Source organism: Microtus oregoni, unplaced genomic scaffold, assembly GCF_018167655.1.
Source record: "Microtus oregoni isolate MIOR12 unplaced genomic scaffold, Mior012 000006F_ref0000085, whole genome shotgun sequence".
NCBI classification, from domain to species: domain Eukaryota; kingdom Metazoa; phylum Chordata; class Mammalia; order Rodentia; family Cricetidae; genus Microtus; species Microtus oregoni.
The window spans coordinates 14,457,472-14,482,726 of NW_024543065.1; the positions used below are offsets into that span (position 1 = coordinate 14,457,472).

At 34.5% G+C, this 25,255-nt stretch overlaps 1 protein-coding gene across 1 annotated transcript in view; it reads left to right on the forward strand.

Moving 5' to 3' along the window:
* The window catches only part of LOC121449229 (triadin-like), a 113,615-nt gene that overhangs the window by 33,350 nt on the left and 55,010 nt on the right, over positions 1-25,255 (forward strand). Inside the window, exon 2 of the mRNA XM_041653532.1 lies at positions 12,009-12,218. Within this exon, the coding sequence (XP_041509466.1) occupies positions 12,009-12,218 (210 nt within the window). The remainder of the gene's footprint in view (positions 1-12,008; positions 12,219-25,255) is intronic.

Here is a 25,255-nt window from a genome sequence, read left to right on the forward strand (position 1 = left end):
GTACACATCAATAATATTTACTTGGTATTTATTGGACTACTGGAGAAAGTGTGTGTGTGTGTGTGTGTGTGTGTGTGTTTGTGTGTGTGTACAGGCAGAGAGATACAGTCATTTAGAAAACCCAGAAGACAGCTTCTACTTTCTCAGGCAATTACAACAGAATATGGTACAGCTGAGATCAGTGAGGAACCATTTCCTGGAAACATGTGGAGCAGACACTGAACTCCTCCCCAAGGCTATATCCAAGGGTTCCTGAAAGAGCTGAGATTTGAATTAGCAAAGGTCTATTATTCTTTATGTAGATAACATTCAAAAATGTTTAAAGGCATGAGAAAACTACAGCTTTATTTTTATTGCAATTCAGCAACATAATATTAGAAAGATTTTGATAGGCATACCGAGACCATAACCAATCTTCATAACATTCTTTAATTAAAATGGGGAAATACGTTTGTGTTCTGAATAAACACATTTCAAAAAAAAAAAACCTCTGGGATGTAATACCTGTTTATAATGAAGAATAGCACTAAATTGTAAAAAGAATTAACAGAACAGAACGGCAGTGCTGGGCTTTTATAATTGGTTGTGAATGCATTAAATCCCACTATGAGGTCTATATGAAAGAAAACAAACACATCTTTCCCATTAGACATTCCAAACATAGTTGGAGAAATTCGGTTTTAAATAGTCTATATCTACTAGCCTTATTTTAATGGTAGCTGTGAATGAGTTGAGCATTAGTTGTATATTTTACAATGTAAAGTCTGTTTAAAGAAATGAACCTTTAGGCCCCCAGGGCTTACATTCACAGCTATATAAGCCTAATTATCACTGGAAAGATGAAGAGGCCCAATCTCAATATTTCTGGATTCTAAGAACAGAGCAGTGTGATGAATGGATGGAGCAAAATGAATTTTCCCCTTAGAGAGACATTTTCAACAGCCATGTTTATATGGATGAATTTTTATTACAACTATCAATTAATAAATTGAAGTGGATTAGATTTGTAATAGATAGGAAGAGAGTTAAAACCTATTGCACCTGACACATCCCTGAATAGCTGATTCATTATAGTCACCCTATGGGGTAGACTTATTACTTTGGTTTTATCGATGAACATCAAGGTGCAGCTGTTACTAAGAAGCAAAGGTAAGACTTAAACTTAGCTTTGTCCCATCTGAACACTTTCATTCACCATACCATATGCCTGCCCTGTGTCTGATTAATAGTCAGAGAAATGCTAGCTTGAATTATTATTTCCCAATTGGAAAGCCATTTATATAATTTTTAGAGTGTCTACTGTGTCACTTACTCTTTTAGATTCAAGAGCAGGGAAGTGCCAAACAGTCAATATTTTGAGCTTGGGGAAATCACATGGCCTAAATGTCTGGTGTTTATCTTTATTACTTTAGCTTGCAAGCATAGACATTGGGCAAAAAATTATTCAAACTAGAGTGGTTATGGCTCCTTTCAATAAAACCTGACCCGGTAGAAGAGGAAAGATGAATTATCCCTGAGTTTCTTTGGGTCTTTTGGACTGCAGATTACCCACAGAGGAATGCAAGATTTCCAGGTTTAGAGATTTGAGAATTCTGAATATATGATTGGGAGAAATGAATGATGAGTGACAGGATTGCCTAACACATATGCCCCCAATTCTTTATACGGTTCTTTGTTTTATATTTTGTTCGATTTCAGTCTTGTTAGAGTACAGAGCTTCAAAGGCCAAGGCATTATTTGAATAATCTATTAATTACATGACTGAATATTTATTATACTTAAAATCATAGAGAATGAATTTCTTGTGTAGATGTTCTGAGCATCACTGTTTTCTTTGAAGGTTGTTTGCTCTCACTTTTAGCTTTTTGTGGTCATTGTGTGGCGGTGTCCCTAATTTACAGAAACTAACCAGGTTTTAGAGACTAATGAAGTTACATCCTTTGGGTCCCCAAATAACTATAATCCTAGCTCTCAATTTACTACTCCAACTCTGATATGTGTTATGGAACCATGGCACTTTACTATATGTGTGTGGATGCATGTGTGCTTTTGTGCTTTTGTGTGTTTATCTGTATACAAGTCAGAGGACAATTGCAGTTGGCTCTCTCCTTCCACCACATGGGTCTGGGGTTTTGAACTTAGGTGGACAGGTTTGGTGGCAAGTATTTTTAACCCATCGAACCACATTACCAGAGTTCTATCAGGCTACCTTAGACAAAAAAAAAAAAAAAGAATCATTTGATTATTTTGCGAATTGGAATTCTTCAAGATTTATTTCTTAACTGAGTAAACTTGATCTTTTACTATTAAAGACAAGTTATCTAAATAATACTAAAAAGTATTAAAATCTTTTTGTTAACTTCATGGTGTAAAGTGTCATTGGTAAAGGATTTCTGTATTATAAATTCTGAGACCAATTCATTTACTGCATTTTCATAGGGTCCATCCGCAAATATTACAGCAAAGGCTTCATTGCGTTTTATGATGGATTGTGGTATGGGAACTTCTTTCAAGATAGGGTCTTTATAGAGGCAATCAATTTAAAATAAGATAAGTGTGAATAAATCCAATATGGTTAATGTCCTGAGAAAGGATTCTCATCACATAGCTGTCATGGGGAACTCTATCGGCAACTCAGTTGCGTATGTGCAGTGAAGTCCTGTTGTAGCTCACTCAATTGGTGCTGTTTTGTTATGGCAGTCTTAGCGGACTGATACAGTCTTTACTTTCTGCCAAAAGACTGATCAGCCACTACCCATGATTAAGTTTTGATGGACTGTCTTTAAAGGGTGTTTAGGTTTTTTTGTTTGTTTGTTTTTTGTTTTTTTAATCTTTTTACTTTTTGGTTTTTCAAGACACAGGGTTTCTCTTTGTAACAGTCATGGCTCTCCCGGAATTTGCTCTTTAGACCAAGCTGGCCTCAAACTCACACAGCTCTGCCTGCTTCTGCTTCACGAGTGCCGGGAGTAAAGGTGTGTGCCACCACTGCTGGACGAGGGTGCTTCATTTATTTCACACATCCCACATACTCTTGTGGAGTCATTGTATCTTCTGAAATGAAGAGTAAATACACAGGGCATTAAGTACATTTCTAGATATCTGACGGGTGTGATTTTAATTTCCCTGGAGCAGGAAAGATGTATTAACCTAAACAATATAATTGTGATCAATTTGGAGGTTAGAATATTAACTGTTACGATTTGCTCTTGAAAAGTACCTGAGCAAACATACTTTTCTTCATCTGGATACTTTTATGATCTGTAGGCTATTATAAGGAAGGCATACTCAAACAACAGTGTGATGTGGAGAAAAATCCATTCTATCTTTAAAGAGACTCCTTTAAAATTAAAGCAATAAATTTCATATCCAAATTTGAGTATTTAATGTTTATATTTTGTTATGAAATCAAAGGGAAAACTATTTTAATGCTCCCCACTCCAGATTTCTAATCTAACGATCTGTCTGTCTGTCTGTCTGTCTGTCGGTCTGTCTGTCTGTCTGTCTATCATTTATCTCTCCAAACTATCAAAAGACTCTGGTTGCCAAATACTTTCCAGAGCATAAACCTAGACCTGTATTTTTCTGGGTATGACTGCTTAATACTTTCTTCAAACACATGCTGTAAGGCAACCCAGATTTCTAAAGCTTGTTTTTCTGGAGTTAGCTATGGCTTTGTAATAATAAAACAGTTTAATGCTTGAATAGGCTTAATCAAACAAAGCTTATAAAAATTCACATCTCATAGAGACAACTGGTCTGAGTAATTTAAATGTCAGAAGTATGAGTTTGCCATTCTTTTCCTTCATCAAAACCTATTCAATGCTATTTGAAATGATATAAGATGTCACCGTGCCACACAGTTTGTACCAGAGTCACAAACTGACCATGAATTGAATCTGGGGAGCTTATCTTTCTCCCAGTCTCTAACAATAAAAGAATTCCTATCGCTAGTCTACCTGATAGAAAATAAATGCTACTGTTTATAAAAGACATGTACCTATCTTTTCTTTTAGTTTTACATCATTGTTGTGCAAACATGTATATTTCCTAGAGTACTCAAGAAAATAACTGCCTAGACAAAGCTGAAATTCTACAAAGAATGCGGGGGACAGACGAAAAAAGTTAATCATTTCTCAGTGGACTTATACCATTGCTTTTTATTAAAAATTTGTTCTACATCAACAGCTATAATTGCTCTATGAAATGCTTATTTTTAATTGAGAAGGAGTTACATATTTTCCTCACATAGAACTTCTGAGCAATTTTAGGTCTATTTGAATAAACAGAAGATAGCGATGTTGGAGACTAAGTATCATGCAACACTTTCAAAGCTCAAATGATGAGAGGATCTTAGAAAATTGTTTAAGCAGTGTTTCAGTTTCCTGCCACAAGGAAACTACACGCCCTTCTCCAAATGTGTGCAGCTTTTGCAGTGTGCTTCCCACTGTGACAGCTCCTAGAGGAAGCTCATACGGAGCAGTATCTATTCTTACCCAGTTGTTTGCTTTATTGAAATATGGGCGTGTGCATCTTCCTTGTCTTTCAGAGATGCATAATGGAATTCCAAGCTGATTCAGAGTTCCCTGAAAGGCAGAGGAAGCTCTTTTCTCTGTAGATGAAATAATTATAACATACACGTGCGCGCACACACACAGAGACATACATTCACAGGAAATCTCTTTAATTAGTGTTACATTTGCTTCATTGAATCAAGAACAAACTCTAGACTGAGGCTATGCTTTTAGAAATAATTTGATGAAGGTTTAGGTTCCAGTTTAACTGAATATGTGAAGAATATGCTATTGCAATGGTACTCAATAACAGACATATTTCCCTCAAAAATATGTACTTCATCTGTTACTTAAAAATTTTATAGTTTTGCTTTCATTCCCAAGAGGGAAATAGAATTAGTTGTAGACTAACAGTAGGAAGTGTCATTTATGCTACTCATAGTAAATTTTATATTATAAATAATTAAAGATGCATAAAAAAGTTTTGCTATAATTGTTTTTCAAAAGCCCCTGAGAAAATCAACTTTGTCATGCCATTACCAAAGAGTTACACACTCTAACCTTTTCCCAAATATATATAATATGGAAAAATTCAACTTTAAATTGCCATGCTTTTCTGAGAGCTTATGGAAATTCCCTTATAATCAGGAAGCATGGCTATGCATTTATTTATATTTGAATATATAAAGAAAATTCTTTCTCATTTCAACTCCAGAAAGCAAATGCTTACAAGTACTTTTTGCATTTCCTTAAGTTTCTGAAAATTATACAGCAATCGGTAGAAGTCACCATGTCACCTTTTCCTACAAATACAATTTGAGATCGAAGTTTCAGGAAGACTGCTGGTGAACAATAAATTAATAAGAAAAAGAGTGTAATGTTACACATGCTTTGAGGGGCAGCATCCTCACCCTGGATGTAAAGAACACCTGTTATGATATCTCAATATTATGTGACTCCACTGGCCTAAAGGCGGCAAGGTATGCTAAATTCCTTAGCAAGAGTGTCTTCCTATGAAAATACCTTTAGGAAAAATAAAGTAAAAACACACATGAGGATAAAAAGGAACACAGAAAGCTAATGGCCTTGAAATCTTTAGCTTGGATTTATTTCTAAATGAAATCAAATTACTTAAGGATTTTTTTAAAATTTTGTTTTGTTGCTGTGGGTTTGCAATTCAACAACAATGGACAATTTAGTGAGATAACTGCTGGGATTCTGTGCAGCAACTCATTTGTGCAAATTTGGCTAAGAGAAAAAGGTGTCAAAAGAAAGTGCTAGAAAATTAATTCATCAAGGAAAATGATTATGCATTTATACTATTCAAACGAATTTGATAACAATAACAACAAATCTGCTACTGACCCTTAAGTGAAATCCATGGCATTTAGAAAACTTTTTGTAGATTCCCAAAGATCTGACATACACTGCAATACTCACCTTTTCGTCTGAGACTTCAGGATTCATAGCTCAACTGCCTAAAATGAACTTGATTTGCATGTGTTGGTATCTGATAGGTCATATTCATTAATTTCCAATTCCCTAGTGTGTCATTACATTTAGTGTTGACTAACAGTTTGATTTTGAGCCTCACTGGCAAAGGGGTACCGTCATCATTTCTCATATTTTAATATGTAAGATAGAGTTCTATTCAAATCTATGCTTATTACTCTTAAAATATTTTAGTAGTTTTAACAACATTTAAAAAAATCAAAGTGAAGGATTCATCTTATGTACCGAACTGTGTCTTTCCCCCGATTTAATCAGAGTTTCAAGTCCTAATCTCCAACTGCTGTTATTAGAATGAGGGAATCGGATGGTTGGGAGGTAGCCAGGTTTAGAAAAAGTAATTAGGATGGAAAATTGAAGAGTGTAACTATTGTTTTTGCAGTAACAGATACTTAGAGGTATTGTTCTTCTCTGTTATTTGAAGATGCATTGGGAAGTCAGAGAGCTGCCAGTAAGGCATGGAATCCTTACTGTAGTCCTACCATGCCATCAACACACCAACCTCCAGAAGAAAGGGAAAATGTAGTGTGCAAGTCTGTGGTTCTAATCACTTCATCCAGAGTCGACTAAGACACTGAACCCTCACAGTTTTGTAAATTCATCATTAATGCATTCATTTTTTAGTGCACATACTCTGCCCCATCTGGTTTTAGGAAACTCTTCTACCCATAACCCCTTTGAAGGCTGAAAAACATTAATGGCACCTGAGTTATCAGTTCTCACTGTTGCTTTGGAAATAAATGCTACTGCTTAATAATAATGTATGCTTCATAGCCAATGACTTTGTCCATATTAGTTTTAAAATCTTATTAGATTAGCTCAAGTTCAAACAAAAGGACTTGCATATCATTGATGAACAATTTATCACCGATCTACATAGCCTTACAGTCCCCAACTAGCTTATATCACAACCAGACTTAGATTGACCACCTAAAATTCTCAGCTCTTACAAGACAGAGCAGAATAGACATTTTCTTTTCATTTTTATCCGTAGCCTATCTTTCATTTCAACATTTTCTCATATCAGAAAAATGTCTCATTTGTTGCTTCATGTAAGAAGATATCATGAACAGCATATCCTCCTAGATGTAGAAATGTTGAGGTTAATATGGCATTTTAATAATTTCTTTGATCAACCATTACAGTACTGGTTTTATCTAAGTATGTATTTAAGGCTTGTTGTATAAAAAGCATTGCACCTTCTAATATGAAATTTCAGTTATCATGTTCCTAATAGATCATAACTTTACCTTTCTCATTATATTTGTCTATGAGCACTTTAATATTCCAGATTAAAATTACATTCATTTTAAAAGATTATAAGACACAAAACACAAGGAACTGAGCTTTATGGTCCAAAACACTGAATTATATACTCATCATTGATTTTTAAGAAAAACTAAACTTCCAATAATGAGCTACCACTAAAATGAAAATAAGAATCTCAAAAGATAGGGAAAACTGGGTTTCAACTGCTAAAACAGAGGAATACCTACCATATTCCAGAATAAGCACACTGAATAATTACACTGATGAATATGCTCAAATGCGGGTTACAAACATCCTCCTCACAGGTCGAAGAATCGTCCTGCTTTTTTAGGGACAGCTGCCATTTCATTCCAAGCTCACTTGCTACGATGAATGGGTCTCTTTTCTAAAGTACATCTTCCACTCATAACTTGACTAGGTCCCTTATCCTGAAACAGCCACCTTGGGATCAGAGATTTTAGGTTATATTCTGGGGTACCCACACTTTCAGACCAAAGTAACACAGCTGAGACTGTCTCTCCCTTGATCAGATGTCAAGTGAGATGTTTCTAAGTGTTTCTAGAAGCATCTCAAATACAGATATTGATTTTGCAACCCTCCAGAAAAATTCTTTTCACTTTAGTACCATGACATTTCAGCCACTTGAGAAACAAAACTGAAATCAAATATTTCCTTTGAAATGTAAAAGTCATTTATGTAAAAGTTTTTGGGATTCAGAATGTTCTGACTGATGAGTTATCATGGTACAACCAGATGAAGAAGAACCTTATATCCCTAACAGAGGCAAGCAGAAACAGCAAAATAAAACTAGAGTCATCAGTATACACGCCTGTGTCTAGAAAGGTCAGGCACGTGTCTGAATCTAGAATAACTTGATCCATTGGTTGATCTCCAGATCCTGAGTATCCATCTTTTTTGAGTATATCTCTACGGTGGACTTGAGAGCCATTACAGGTTCTACTCACAACTTTGAAGCAGAAAAGTAATGTCTTATGACTCTTTCACAGAAAAAAAAAATGAGTCATGGGATGTTTATACCACCTCTCATAGTCATGAACTACTATCTGAGTGGACAAACTTGGTTTTAAAGTTTGTTCTCACAGTTGGTGATGCAGAACTGGCCTTCATTTTCCCATCAGCATTAGAGGAAAAAACACTCACCCAATAGAAGAAATGTAGGGATATTGAGGAATTGGGATCATACTCTCTTTGTTTTGTTTTTTAGAGAAAGAAAGAGAGAGAAATAACATGAAGTTGTGTAAATAGGGAGAGAGTTCTGGAGGCTCTGAAAGTAGTTTAGAGAAGGCCAAGAGTATGATCAAAATATATTTATGAAATAAGATTAAATATAACTACCTATGTATTTCTACCTCACTAGATAGTTACCAAAATGTCTTCTATAATTTCTTTATAATTATCATCCCCTCCTAAAAGTCATAGAAAATGGTATTAATGTAAATATGAGACTTTAATTGAATTTGGAAGAGAATCAGGTTCTAGTTTGTTATAAAAGTAATTCTCTCTCCAAAAAGGATTAGTGATTTTGTATTTTACTCTAATATCTAGACTTTGTGTTTTAAAAATACTTGTTTTCTTATGTGTCAGAAATTATTAATATATTGATGAGGATATATAACTATTTTAACATAGGTCATTATTGACTGTTTCCATAAATTGAATTTCTCATTAGTGTCTTTTAGTTTTTATATACTTACAGAAAATTATAATTAACTCATGCCAATTCTCTATATGATAAATATACATTCTACAAATGCTACTTACATTGTTAAAAGACAGATATTTATAACCTTTTCAACTGTACCTGTAAAATGACTCTTTCAAGAGATTCTTCTAAAAAAATTCTTACTTAAGTTTTATAGTCAAACAGAGAAAACTCATTCTAATAGGAGATTGTGAATTATGGTTTCAGTTTATTTTAGGAAGGCATATAATACCTCTCTCCATTGATCTCCAAATTTTAAAGAAATATATTGTGTTTCATAAATCACATCTCATGCAGAAATGCAAAGTTCATAATGCTTTTATATAATGAAAAATGTAGTGCTTTGCTGATACCAATCTGTAACCTGGGCGTATCTCCCTGAGATTCTTGCCAAGCTTTCTATTACTGGTCCTGCACAGGAACAAAAAGGGGCAAGTGCAACTGGCAGTCTCTTCAAGTGGTCAATAAGGCATAGAGAGGTTAAGTGACTCCCACCAGAAGGTTTCTGATTTATTTTCCCATGTGCAGTTTGATTGCAGCCATTTTTGGGACCCATGTATAAGGTACTTCATATTCTGTTTTACCACACAGAGCCACATTGGTTCTGCAGTTAGACTTGCTTCTTTTGAACAAGATTCCTTATAGCAATCAAAATAATCCAAACAGCTACAATTTTAAAGTAGGCAAGAACAACAGCCTGACTTCTCTGCTCCAAGTCTGAAGTGCCAAGTTTCCGGACATGAAGCCCGTGACAAGCTGCTCGGTCACATTTACCTCTCATTCTTTCCAGAACGTCAATAACTTGCTCATGACATCTTTAAAGTGCTTCTCAAACATGAACTAATCTCAGATTACACAAGCCGATCTTTGAATTTATCTTGACCAGCTGTCAAGGAGGGCAATTTTGTGTCCACTCTATTTTCTGCCTCTTGGCTTTGTGTAGCTCCTGTAGCAAATCTGAATAGAAAATGAAAAGTACAGTTTAGGGTGCTTTCTGACAAAGGTGAGTAACTTGTTTTTGGCCAGATAACCATCTGAGGACTGTCAGATTGTTGTTTTCTAGTTGGACACGTGGCATAAATTTCCATAACACTTTGAGCTTTGCTTAATTTTTATATGGAAAATTTGATAATGTGAATGTGAAAAATTAAAAAGGATAATGAAATTAGTAAAGTAGTGTTCACTTTATCATTTTAATCTGTTTGAAAATTCTACCATAGCTTTATTATCAGAATTAGAAAGTGAATTAAAGTTCAGAACTTCTACTAATTCTTAAAAACTGTGAAAAATTCATATTTCCATTGTGAACTCACGTTGCTTTTTGGACTTGTATTTCCTTCTTTGTTCTTATTAAAAAGGAAAATTTATGTTTTATTTAAATTTTCTACATTTTAAACATGTGATGTGAAGAATCTAGAAATTGGAGCCAAATCTCTTTAAACTTACACATGCTTTGGGAAGAAGCCACGCAGGTTGCTGCAGCATTGTCTGCAGCTGCTCTTCTCGCACTCCCCGACTTGCTCAAGTGCGGCTGAAGTGCAGAAGCAGTTCTGTGGGAGTCACAGAAAGCTTTCCAGAGGTTAAAATACTGGAGATTAGCAACATATCAACTTTCAGGTAGGCTTCTCCTAAACACTCATAATTCATTTACTCTCCTGAAAATCATTATTCTGAAGGTTTGATTCACTTGTGGCCTCACTTGTGTCTTAAATCTCATTTCAAAGCACTCCAATCATTCATCCATTTCAGAACTACCATTAGGAGTGATGGGAATTTGGCACAAAAATCAATGAGAGGATATGATGTGAATTCTTTCAAATTTTTTCTTCTTTGAGTACACTTCAAATACAGCTTATGAAATCTGTTTTTAAAGGTAGTAGTCCATCTTGCTATCATTTCCACTAAATTGAGTTCATGAACTTGAAGCATGTAACTCCATAGTTTCCCCTATTTAAAAGGAAGTCTGGCAATATGATTGCTAATATATATCAAAAGCCATTTTGAAAATCTTATTTAAATCATCTCACCAAGGGTGCCCTTGATTAACATTTTAACCTTTTGAAAATCTAAAACGTAATTGACCATTTTGTCATAAAAAATTCCTTACTCCTTGTGCAATTGTGCCCTATTTGAGCAATATACTGCTATGCATTTTTGACCATACTTTGGTCATATTTTTGACCAACACTTAAAAATATTTTATGAACTAAAATTGTACCATAATCATCACTGCGTACACATCTGTTTCAAGAGCCCATACTTTATTTTCTAGTATAAAAAATTATTATACTGAAGTATTTATACCACTTATTCTATATTGATTAGCTAAAACCAAATGAAAGTATGATTATAACTTCTTACAAACAAATAACCATATTTACACAAAGAGAAAATTAGAAAAAAAAAGAACATTTTAACATTGAATGGTGAGGTTTAAAATGATACATTTGACTTTTGCTTATAACTTTGCTATCTTATATATTTTGTGTATTGTGATATGAGTTATAAATTCTTAAAATCAAGTTAATTGATATTCTAAGATCTCCCAACATTACTTTTAGTTCTGCGTACTTACCAGAAATATAGTGATGTCATTGAGGACAAGTTAGTCAATTAAGCAGGATATCAATAAAAATTTCATCCATTTGAATTACTTTATCACTAATTTTTATTCTCTCCTTAAGAGGACTTTTTTCACTTGCTTTCTAAACTTCAAGGGAACGCAAATCAAAGGTCATAGTAATAAAAGCATCTTAGCCCCCAAACTCACAGTTGCTTCTAATAGTGAGAATGGAAAATGGCAGTGAAGATGAAGACCGCTGACCACTTAAGCCCCCAGATTTCAGGATAAAATGCTGAAAGTGGGGTAATGTGATGATGGGCTGTGGATTATTATCTTGCATTACACAATATGTTCTGCTATAGAAAATAGCATCAAGAGTTTAATAGTCTGTGTTACTTACTTTCTTATATTTGTTTTCTGGGTGCGTGACTAGGAAATGCATCTACAACTACAACTGTGATAGACAACAAAAATGGGTCTCTGCCCAAGTCCCCTGGAAAGGTGCTGAAGAGGACTGTCACCGAAGACATCGTGACCACCTTCAGCTCCCCTGCAGCCTGGCTTCTGGTCATCGCTCTGATAATCACATGGTCAGCTGTGGCAATTGTCATGTTTGACTTAGTGGATTACAAAAACTTTTCAGGTAAGAAGCATTGCATTTGGACTTTAAATCAAGGGAAAAAAGGTTCTACTAATGTGTGGCATCGTTTCTCTCCAGCCCAATGTAGTATGAAAATTTAAACACATGCTGATGTCTGGGCATCACTGGAGTCAGTTTTTTCTATTCCCTTTCTTGGTCTATTGTGTTCACTGATTAGAAAATGCAATCAATGTCCTCATCTTTAAAGCTTCTTGGAGGCTAAATGCTGCAGCTTCATAAAAAAACGATGATTAAAAAGCCTGGTTGTGATTTGTCTTTGAAGCTGATTTAATCAACTATTAAGGAAGAATAACTTAGGGGTTTAACACTTGACAAAATAAAGACTATATTAAATAACTTTGGATTAGCAAGATCTTGGGAAATATTTCTAAGGCTCACTGACACGTGCTCTCAAGTTTCTTTTCAGATGTACTCTCTCCTCCTACTAAGGTGCCTATTTTCAGTCTCCGAAAGTGAAGAAGGTAAAGAGGATTTTATCAGAGTTGCCCATAATGAGTAACTACATCTTCATTGTCCACATGTCCCGTATGTGTTTGGAGCAGAGCAGGAATAATACAAGTGATAAAAGATAGATTTTTATTGTGGACATTCAGTCTTATGATTCTTTGTTCATCTCTTTGTTCGCAGGTATCTTATATTTTGAAATTGTATATATCTACCTCCACATCTGACACGGATCTTAAATTCTCTGATGATTCGTATTTCCTGGTAGAGAGAAATTATTTGTATATATTCCATGAGTATATATTTCAGGAGTAGGTGAATGGATTTATGCCCATTACTGTTTACCACTAGCGAAGATATTTCAGGATCATCTTAATGTGCTCTTCATACACATTCTCTCCTCCCTGCTTTCTCTTTGATTCCATTGTCAGTAGGGCCTTTAGCATCTGGACACAGACAATTGGCGTCACTGTGTTCATGATTTCTCACCTCATGAAATTTTAGTCATTCAGTAATTACTTAGCAAGAACCTACTCTTTGTACCTGACAATTGATATGCTAGGAAAGACAAAACTGCAATATAAATAATATAACATCATAGATGTCTATTATCTGAGTTTATGGAAACAGAGGCATTACTGACATGATTTCTGTCAGGTATATCTATGGTAGTTGGACTATGTTTGGCATCATTTACCAGAGATATAAAACCAAAGTACCAGCCACACAGAGCCATAGGTTTCTGCTCTAATAGGTAATGCATTTATTGTATTTTTTCCTATTTTTAAAGAAAATGAAGTTGTATTCTCTGTAATTTAAAATGACAGATTTTACGTGAAAAATACTGGTTATAATATTCCAGAAAACTGACTTTCACTAAGTCTAAATGGACTGTAGCATTTTATATATCTTTTCCATTCAAACATAATTTCATTTACTTTAACCTCAAAACCAAATATGACCATAAAACATACATAACTCATTTTATAGAATATATTTTGAAGAGCTTTAGTTCAATCTAATATCTATAAGTTAATTTCATAAGCAGACACAAAAATTTATTCCATAAAATACAAAGCTACCTTAAATTAAGTTTTCAGACTAGATAACACAAATGTTGGAAATATTTTCTATGGAGCTACAGTCATCAAGTGTTATGAATGGTTACCTGTTATAGGTTTCCTTATCTGATGGTTAATGAATGCTTCAGTAAGTCTTCAATATGAAGCACAGCTGCTCTATGAAGTTTCTTTCTTATGATGCCTACATTTGTTAAAGACAAAACCAGCCATTCCCACAAGAAGACCCTGAGAATCCTTCACAGCCTATGCTTTCTCTGTAAACACAAATGACTTTTAAATGTGAGCTTTTATATCAGTGACACCTTATCTATATTATATTTCACACTTACTTCTATTTTCAGAGAACTTAGGAAATTTTATACCATCCTCATCAGTCCCTACCCATTCGTAAATCCCTAAAGACATCTTCATTATGTGAACATCTGAAAAAGCCATGTTTTCACTGTTGCCTAAGCACAGCAGAGACCTTGTATGAAATTCAAGCCCTTATCTTAGCTCTTCATTTTGATCTTGTAATTTAGTGCACGTATCCAATTTCTCAACCATATTTATTTCTTACCTGCTCGACCTAGGCAAACACAAACTTTTCTTTCTTGCTGTCCATGTACAATGAAGTTTTCCCAGCTCCCAACTCGTGTAGAACTATCATGATGGCTAATAGTTAAGAATGAGGATTCTGGTGCCTCATTTATTTGCTTTCATAGAACATGCTACTTGATAACTCTTTGATAATGGGAAAAGATAACCACTCTTGGCCTCAGTTTTTACAGCTATAAAGTGGGGATTGTGAAAATATCTAAATTATAGGGTTATATGAAATAGTTCTTCAAAAGAAGGTAGAAAGAACCAATTTGTCATAAATATTCCATTCTATGAGTGGAGATTTTTTTCACTTTTATCTCGAAAATGTTTATTCATGCTTCATGACATATTCCTTCTTTTATGATGGACCCTGTAATGTGATAAGAATAACATACTATATTTCCTTTCTTCTGGTACTATATGGATCCATTTGTCTAAATGAATTAGTACAATGTACTAGAAATATCAGTTGACGTGAATGTATCATCCAGAAACCTAAACTTTTTCAAGAAAAAGATTGTTTTGTTCCTGTGTGAATGTCAATCACATAGGAGGTCTTTTGAAGCATATTACTTAAGGAAATACATAATTCTGATGTTTTGAGATTGAAACTACATTTTACATGATGAAGAAATGTACATATATAATTTTATTTCATTTAGTTGAAACTTTTGAGCCTGACCTTGGGAATTAGGGCATTAACAAAGTTAGAGAATTCCACTGCCTTTAGAAAAGACAGTTATTCATGAGTAACAAATTGCTTCAAAAGTAAAAGCCTTAATAAAGTCATACAAATTTATTGTCTGTGGGTCAGAAATTTGGAAGCGGTTTATATAGGTGACTGTGTCCTAAGTTCTATCCTGAGACTGCAGTAAAAATATTGGCAGAGAAGGCACTTGATGAAAGATTGATGTGAATGGTGCTATTTGCAATATGCCTCACGCATTAGACTGCTGGCAATGGTGTCTCCGCATCAAGGTAGACGGTGCTACAGAGACAGCAAAGAGCAGAGCAGGAGTCACAGTCTCCTTGTGTTCTAGTTTTAGAAATATGATTTTTCATTTCTGCAAAATTCTTTTAGTTTCATAGGATGACTTTACTGTGTGTTTTTCCTAGGTGTCTGGACTGTCCATCCTCTGGACCTGGCCCTCCAGTCAGTATCAGCTGTGGGCTCCCTCTTATGCCATGGGTCTTAGGTTAGACCAGTCATTGGTTAGCCACTCCCACAATTTCTTTGTCACCTTCACCCCAGCACATCCTGTAGGTAGGGCAAATTATAGGTCAAAGGTTATGTGCCTGGGTTGCTGTCCCTGTCCCTCCACTGGAAGTCTTGCCTGGTTCTAAGGTATGGGCTGTTCAGGCCACATATCCCCTATTGCTGGAAGTCTTTGCTGGGGTCACTTTCATAGATTCCTGGGAGTTTCCATTATACTAGGTTTCTACCTCTCCCAGAAATGCTCCCCCTAATTCCAATTGTCTCTCCCTCCATTCTCAATCTGATCCCTCCTGTTCCTCTTCCACCTGCCCCCACTCTACCAACAATATCTATTCTATTTCACTTTTGCAGTGAGATCCCAGGGCCTATCTTGTTACTTAGCGTCTCTGGATCTGAGGCATGGTTGTGCTTTACTTTACAGCTAATAGTCACTTATAAGTGATTACCTACCATGTTTGTCTTTTTGTTCAATCCATTTGCAAATTTCATTATGTCTATTTTTAAATAGCTAAGAAATACTCCATTGTGTCCATTCTTTGGGTGAGGGATATCTAAGTTGTTTCCAGGTTCTAGCTATTACAAATAATGTAGCTATGAACATAGTTGAAAGAGTGTCTTTGTGGTGTGATTGGGCATATTTTGGGTATATGCCCAAGAGTGGTATAGGTGGGTCTTGGGATAGATTGATTTATAATTATCTGTGAAACTGCCGTAATGTTTTCCAAAGTGGCTGTACAAGTTTGCATTCCCATCATAAATGAAGAAGTGTTCCCTTTGCTCCACATCCTCTCCAACATTCCATCTTCTACCTGTCAAAATGGCTAAGATCATTCACCCAGTTCTTAAAAGTCTTTTACTGATTGATCACAAGAAAAAAATTACTTCAATAAGATATTTAAAGAATAAAAACTACCTTATAATTTCAGTAATGCTTTTAATTGATATAATTTAAACATTTATGAGCAAGTCGTATGTATGTATCCATGATGAGTCTTTGTACTACCCTAATACACTTTGAATATGTAATTATTAATATTTTCTGAACATGACTAGCAGCAGAAGGAAGCATATTGCTGTTTATATTAAAGGCCGGATGTCAGTGACTGTATCAAGTTACTCTCGGGATTTTTAAGTATTGATAAATACTGTGAGACCATTAGAATGGGTTCAAAGAGAAAGAAAAATTTATTTCCATTAAATAGATACTGTGCTGACTTAAGGGGAAGAATTTTCAACCAGCAACTTTCCTAACTTCTCATTTTCAGAATTTGATCCAATTTGCCCATGGAACACAAGCAAATAACCTTTACACTAATATGAGTAGGAAGTTCCTTTTCCTTATCTGAGATAAAGTATCTCACTTTCTTTTCTTCAAAATGTATTATTTTGATTATTCACTATAATGAAGTCAAATTTTAGGACACAGAATATAAACAGATTGGAAAAGTATTTCAGCTCTCCTTGATTTCTAGCTAAAATAAATTCTGATTAACTCTGGGTGTCTGTATGTGTTGGAAGCAGCAGAAACCCTTTACCTGGTACAGAACAGGGATTATAATAGTATAGTTTATGACTTACTGAGAGCTGGCTAAGCATGTTATAGAATGCTGTTGATCTTGTCTGCTGTAGAGTGGAAAGTCAGCATGCTGAGAGGTGAAAGGTCAGATGGAAACAAAGTAGAAAAGAGTAAGGACAGATTGTAACCTTCATTTCTTTCTCACCAGTTCAAGTGGAAATGATTTAGGTGAGTTATTGGTCTTGAAACGCTGTGCCATGCTTAAGAGATATGTGAAGGAGACATCCCAGCAGGAACTATAGACCAGGCATGGTTTTGCTACATAGGGCTGGCCAAGAAACTAGGGAAACTGAAAAGATACAACCAGTACCAACCTTCAGAGGGCAAACAACAGCTACACATTACCTCTTACATTTGCCTTCTTTTTTCCAACTCCCAAGAGTTACCAGGAAATTTCTACCTAGGGAAATTTGAGGAAATGTACTTCTAATTTATTTTCCACACCTGAGATATCTATATAGCTTAACAATCCAAAACAGAATGCTCTTGAAAGAGAAATGGAGACCTATTAATAGTTACAAGAGGAGAAAAGCCAGCATTCAAGATGTAGGATCACCCTGCTGTCATGCTCATTGCCTTTACATCTCCCCTGGAAAAAGAATGCTGACAGAAACTGCTGAGGAATAAAAGGAATTTGTTCTCTTAGTGATAAAGGCTGGATTCTCAGGAAGGTTGCTGCAAGTCTGACTCAAGCTTCTGCCGACGAAATCAATAAGCCCTTAAAAAAGCAGGCTTAGCTGATAATTTGCAGTTCTACGAGGACTAAAATTACTGCACTTGATTGAAATTTCTTACAAATACCTTCTGTTATTAATGATGGAATAGGTTTCTTTAAATAATAACAAATGTAAACAAATAATGTTTGTTAAGACATTGCTTATGATGTTCCACTGGCTCGGAGTATGTAGGGAAGATTATGTTGTTGGTAATTTTAGATATTTTACTCTTTTGGCTTTTGGTGGAGTCTACCAACCTGCTCTCAAATAAATTACACATGGAAGCTTATTCTTAGTTATGAATGCCCAGCCTTTGGTTGGATTGTTTCTTGTAGGCTTTCCTTAAATTATCCCATCTATATTGCCTCAGGGCTTTTATCTTCTCTATTTTAGTATACCTTTTCCTTCCCTCTTACTACATGTATGGCTGTGTAGCTGGGTGGCTGGGTAGCTGGCCCTTGACCTCCTCCTCCTTCCCCTCTTGTTGCCAGATTCATTTCTCCAGACTTCTTCTCATATTTATCCTCTTTACCGGACAGTCCTGCCTGTTTCTCTCTCCTGCCTCGCTATTGGCCATTGAGCTTTTTATTTAGACCATTAGGTGTTTTAGACAGGCAAAGTAACACAGCTTCACAGAGTTAAACAAAAGCAAAATAAACAAAAGTGACACACCTTAAAATAATATTCTACAACAAGCTTATATTTTAGCATTTCTTGCACAAAAACAAAGGTCATAATCTACTATCCTTACCACAGTAGGGAAAAATCATCATACACTGGATCAAGGTGTCTATTACTATTCAGAAAAGTTCCCAAATGCCCCATGAAACATTCATTTCAAAACACAGACTGGTAATTAGAAGAAAATGATGTACATGAAGAATGTATGCCTGCACAAAGGAGGCAATCACTCTTAAAACATAATGTGAATTTGAACCCTGTTAGGAGGAAATAAGATCAGTAATCTGAGAAGAAAGATGGCAATGATGTGATGATATAAGCATCAATTTATTATGAAAGTCTTGCAGACACCCCTCAAATGTGCCTTTTAAATAGATTTTCTAATGAGGTATGCCATTTATCTATTGCTCTGGAAATTAATTCCCCTGAAGTTTTCCCTTTTCTTGGCACTTATCCCAGTTAAGCAGGTGCACTGCTTGTTAGGATGGGAGTTTAACAGAGTGAAATTATTTTGGGGGAACTCTCCAATTTAGTCCCAAAGTACAAGAGTACAAGTTTAACTTATATTTCCCTGTCTACCAATCATCTCTCTCTCTCTCTCTCTCTCTCTCTCTCTCTCTCTCAATGAAGCTCCAGATGCCCTGGAACTCACTTTGTAGACCATACTAGCATCAGATTCATAGATATCCACCTGCTTCTGCCTTTCAAGAGCTGGAATTAAAGTCATGTGCCACCATGTCAAGTTCAAACATTAAGATTTTTAAATATAAATATTATTATACATCATACCATATACTGAAACTCATGTTTTTGAAAGTTTGGTTGTCATTCATCATTTAATGCTGTTTAGGGAAACCTTTCCATAACTTTAACACATATGTCCATTATTGATGTGGAATTCCATTCTGTATGCTGTAAATATGTTTATTACAATTGGCTAATAAAGCATCTGCTTTGGGCCTATGGCAGCACTATAGGGCAAGGTGCTAATTATAAGCAGAGATAGAAGAGAAAAGAAGGCAGAATCAGGGAGTGGCCATGTATCCACCAAAGGAGACAGATGCCTGGGAACCTTACTGGTAAACTAAGAGCCTTGTAGTAAAATATAAAATAATGGAAATGGGTTAATTTAAGATATAAGATCTATCAATATGTTTAAATGATTAGCCAAGTTGTATTGTAATTAATATAGTTTCTATGTGATTGTCCTGGGACGGATGCCTCGGAAAAGAAAGAACAGTCTCTTCCAACACATTATACTTTTTACATTTTATTTTTGTGTGTGTGTGTGTTTGTAAGAGTACACACAATGTATGCCATATCATGCAATATAGAAGTCAGAGGACACCTTGTATGAGTTTTTTTCTCTCCATGAAATATGTCCTAGAGAAGGAACATAGTTCTTGTCATGGCAGCCAGTGATCTTGCCCACTGATCCATGTCACTACTCATTGTTGCCATTTCCTTCTATGTTGTTTACTTTATGTTAAAATCAATTTTTGAAAATTTTATGTTTTGTTGTGTGTGATATAAAAAACACACATCTTCTCCATTAATCTTCTAGGACCCTTGAAGAGCCTCCATATTGATTTCTGTGTTGCTGCATTATATGATTTAATGTATACTACTAAACTGTGTACTACTATACTCCCATAGCAGTTATGAGGAATTCTTCATTTTTTCCATCTCTGTTTTTTTTTTGTAATTTTCATGATAGCTACCATATTTGGGTGAGCTGAAATGTCAGAATAGTTTTTAATTAAATACATTTGAATTTCTTTGATAGCTTAGAATTTTGAAACAATCATCACATATATATTTTGTCCATTTATATTTGGGGACTAATTTCATCTGCTCATTTATTGATGGAGTTTGATGGCCATTTTATGCTTCTTTTTGTATTGTAGCTACTAATTAAATGTATAGGTAAATAAATTTTCTTCCATTTTCTTTGCTGTCATTTCATTCACTGTTTCCTTTGTGCAAAATATTTTTTTTTAATTTCATGAAATCTCATTTATCAATTCTTGTTATTATCTTGAGGTGCTGCATGTCTTTTTATGTCTAGTTTTGCATGTTAATGTATTTTATTCTAGTGGTTTCAAAGTTTTAGGTTCTCTATTAATGCTTTTGTTTTATGCTTTATTTTTACTAAATTTTATATTTATTTTTGACATATAATATGCAAAGTAATAGGTTTTGTTACTGCATTTTTTGTGTGTGTATGTAGAGGCAGTGTGTGTGCATGTGTTTGTGTAGATGTATGCACAAGAACACATCTGTGTGAATTCCAGAGGTTGGTTTCAAACTACTTTAATTACATTCTGCCTTATTTGTGAGGCAAAGTCTCCTCTTAGATTTGGAGAACATTTATTTGTCTATGTTGGCTGACTAATACACTTCTAGGATTTTATCTGTCATCGCTTTTCCCCTGGACTGGGTTTTAAAACACAGGAATCCTTTTTTTTTTTTTTTGATTGTGGTATTCCAATTCAGGTCTTCAAGTATGAAGAATAAGGACTGTACCCAATCAGCCATTTCTCTAGTTATCCATATGGGTGCTATGCCATTTTGATTTTGTTATGTCTTTGTCACAAATAAGAAACCAGACATTTTGATACTTCTAGTGTCCTAGTTTTTGTTCAGAATATGTTGACTGTTGAAGTCATTTGTGCCCCCTAGATGAATTTTATGGTGGAAATACCTATTTATGTGAACATTTTCCTAAGAATTTTTAAGGGATTTTGTTAAGTCTATAGAATTTTTTTGATATATAGACATAATTTACAAAAATAATTCTACCGATTCATGACCATGGGAGATCTTACCATTTTTTGTTTTATTTTTCTATATTTTAGTGTTTTCAAATTTGCATGATAGAGCTTTTAATTCCATTTTTAGATTTATCCTTACAATATTTTCAGACTACTGTAAATTTTTTTAAATTATTTATTAACATGTCCATTATTGGTACACGAGAAGCTGTTGATTTTTATGCTGACTTTGTAGCTTACCACTTTGTTGAAGATGTTAATTAGAGCTAAGAGATTTTAAGGTGTTTTGATGGTCTTATAAGACCGTAGCCTCTGCAAGCAGAAATAATTCTGCTTCCTTGTTTGCTATTTATATCTCTTCAATTTTTTCTCTTGTTTCTTGCCCTAATTCTCAGGTTAGCCTGAAAATATAGTTAAATTCAGTAAGAGTGGAAGCAGGGATATCCATGTCTTATTCTTGATTTTACAAGAAATGTTTTCAGATTTTCCATATTTCACATGATGCTAGTCATAGGTTTATCACTTTATATAGCTTTTATTGCCTTGATTTTGTTCCTTCAAACTTTTTATTCTTGAAGGGGTGTGGAGCTTTATCAAAGACCAATTTTTCTCTTATTTAAATGATCATGTGATTTATTTCTTTGAGTATATTTATGTGCTGTACTGTGTATTGCATTGTGTATGTTAGAACACCCTGTATGCCTGAAAATAAGGCTGCTTTATCATGGCATATGATCTTTTAAATACATTCCTGCATTGGTATGCAGGAAGTTGAACATTTTAGTATCTATATGCATCATAATATTCTTTGTTTTACTTTTTAGTGTGTTTATGTACTTATTGCCAAGGTTATATTGATGTTATAAATGCTTTGCGGTAATATTTTGGTTTCTATTCTATAGACTAATTTGAAGAACATTAATGTTAGTTCATCTTTAAAATGTGGTAAAATTCATCTGTAAATCCATTCTATCCCATATTGTTTTTAGTTGGTAGTCTCTATTTCTTCAAGCTCATTGATACCTGTAGATATCTTTAGGTTGTTTATGTCATCTTAACTTGACTTTTATAGGTCATAATTTCCTATAAATATATTCATTTCTTTTACATTTTTCATTCTGTTGGAATGTAGACTTTAAAATTATACCATTAAAACCTCTGTATTTATTATAGCTGTTGTATTATTATTATATATTTAAATTTTTAATTTTATTAATTTATGGCCTCTTATGGTTAGCTTGGTTAGGTGTATAATTATATTAACGGTGGTAGGATTCACATTATAAAAATAATTTTAAAACCATCTTTGTGATTAGACCACAAAATCTCAATAATATATATTTTTGTTCATCTTAATGTTTTTATTCACATCTCTGTTTCCTGACACATTGTTCAATAAGTTTTCTATCTCTTAAACTGAAGTTGTTTGTTAATTTGTTTATTCATACTAAAGCAGTGTTATGGTTAGTACTGTCAATTTCACAGAATCTGGAATAACACTGAATATTTGTCTCTGGACATATTCATGCTGCTGGGAGATTGTCTGGATTTCATTAATTAAGAATTGTCTGGATTTCATTAATTAAGAATGGAAGATCCACCCACTGTGTGTCACTATTCCCTATTATAAACTATTTACAAGTTTGTTTAACTTGTAAAATCTAACTAAAGAAGCCATTTAAAATGAATGAATTTTAAAAATAATTTATTAGACATGTTAAATAAGACAAGTATATTGCAAGCATATGAAACACTGTGAACATACATATTCATATCAACCACCCTCTCTCTTTTCTCTTCTTTTCAATCCTCTTGTTCCTTTGGTTAGGCGTCTCCTTTCATGTTATAGGTAACTGTGTGATTTTATATTTCTATAAGGTCAAAGGGCCACAATTGAGAGCAATAATGACCTTTGTCTTTCTGAGACCAACTTAATTTCGGTTTCGTTGGAATGGTATTTTAGATCTTCTTTTCTTGAGGAAATTAACTTTGTTTCATGCTAGCTTGTGAACAAACATACAATAATCTATAAATCTACAAATACTTTTTATCATCCCTTATTATACATATGAGTCAAAAGATACTCCATTCTATGTGCAACACAGGTATGGAAAGAAAGTTATAATACCCTATTTCCCAACGTGATGGTTATAGTTGACATTTCTAAAATTAAAGGTAGTATCAGCATAAACAGAAGAAATTTACTTAAACAAAAATTGGTATGACCCAGGAACATTTAAATCTGATGACCCAAAGAATCATGAAAACTAAATCTTATGCTTGGGTTTGATGGCAAAAGGACAACCTTCTCAAAAGGTGTTTCGAAGGAATGGCACAAAGCCAACTGGAAAAGACTGGGAAAGGCTACAGGATAGAACTGCTTTATTTTTGTCTGGCTCACTGGTGTCATCATTCTTTCCCCTGAGATGATGAATGCTTTCTCTAATAAAAGTCTTATGACTTATCATCAGATAAGGTGAATTGTTTATAACCAGTGTTCATGCACATAAGCAGGGATATTATAATATTAATGGGATTCTTTGGGAGGGAGGAAGCTATTTTAGTGGAGTTTCTAGTATAAATGGTCCACCCTAGAGAGAGGGATTCTAGTTTGTAAAGTATCCTTTATGGGGCAAAACACAGCAGGAGAAAGAATAGCATGAATAACAATCCCAAAATATGATACTTTGGAGTATAATTTTTCTAAGTGCCAGTAGTTGTATTCTGCCTTGAAATTCCCCAGACGACGACCTGTAACCTATAATAGTAAGGCAAAACCTGCTTTTCTCCTGTAATGGAAAGATACATATTTTTCTATTTGTGAAAGTCTTGTATTTTTACATCCTTAGTTTTTAAAGCATAATATAATCCCTAGTGCTCATGACATAGGTAAAGGAACTAACAACCTTGTTTATGCCTTTATTTGAAATATGCAAAGTCCTTATTTTGAAATAGGTGTAGAGCTAGTAAGTGTGTCTACTAGACTTAAACATTTGCATCACAATTTGCTGGTATTGGGAAGCAGTGGTGAATTACACTGTGTAACATGGCGGGGGAGGGGGGGCAGGCCTGTTACAACAATGGAATACCCAGATTAACATTCCTGCAGTCTCAGGAACTCATAATTCTGGGAAGGATGTAATAAAGTACTATGCACAAAGGTCATCAGTCATTCAGGCTGTACAAGATCATAAACCAACTAACAAACCTTTAGAGGTACCAATAGCCCTACCTTTAAAATAGCTATCTGAAAACCCAATATGGGTTAAACAATGGTCTTTAGCTGAAGATAAATTGCAGGCTTTAGAACTATTGGTACAGGAACAATTAGATGCTCAACATATTGAGGAATCAACTTCCTCCTTCCCAGAATTCTCCTGTTCTAATTACATCATTTCTACTTCCTGTCTGGTTTTTCCACCTATATTTTTCCTGCCTGGCCAATCGGAGTTTATTTATGACATGATTGACAGAATACAGACAATTCTCCCGCACCACTGATATTTTTCACATATTCGTGTTCATCCTTACCTCAGGAGTAGCAAGTGAATGAAAACAGAGAGCAATCAGCTTCCATCTAAGCGTATATTGCTAACTGACTGATGTTAAGAGTGAAGGTGCATAGGAAATATTATACTAAGAGAGTATTAAAAGCAGAGATAAAATACCTATGCCTCCCATATTTAAAAAAACTTTGTTTATTGTACCTTTATTTAAAGCTACAGATCTCTTCCTATAACTATGAATGTGTATGTGGTAGAAATTAAAATGAATAGAGGAAGAGAACATAAGAGAACTGAACAGACCTAGAGCAATAATTTTTTTTTGTTTTTACTTTTGCCTTTTTTGGTTTTGTTTTGTCTTGTTTTAGGTTGTTATTTCATAGTGTGTACTTATGCAGTTTTAAAGTAATGGTCTTCCTTTTATAATTAAAAATATAGAAAGAAA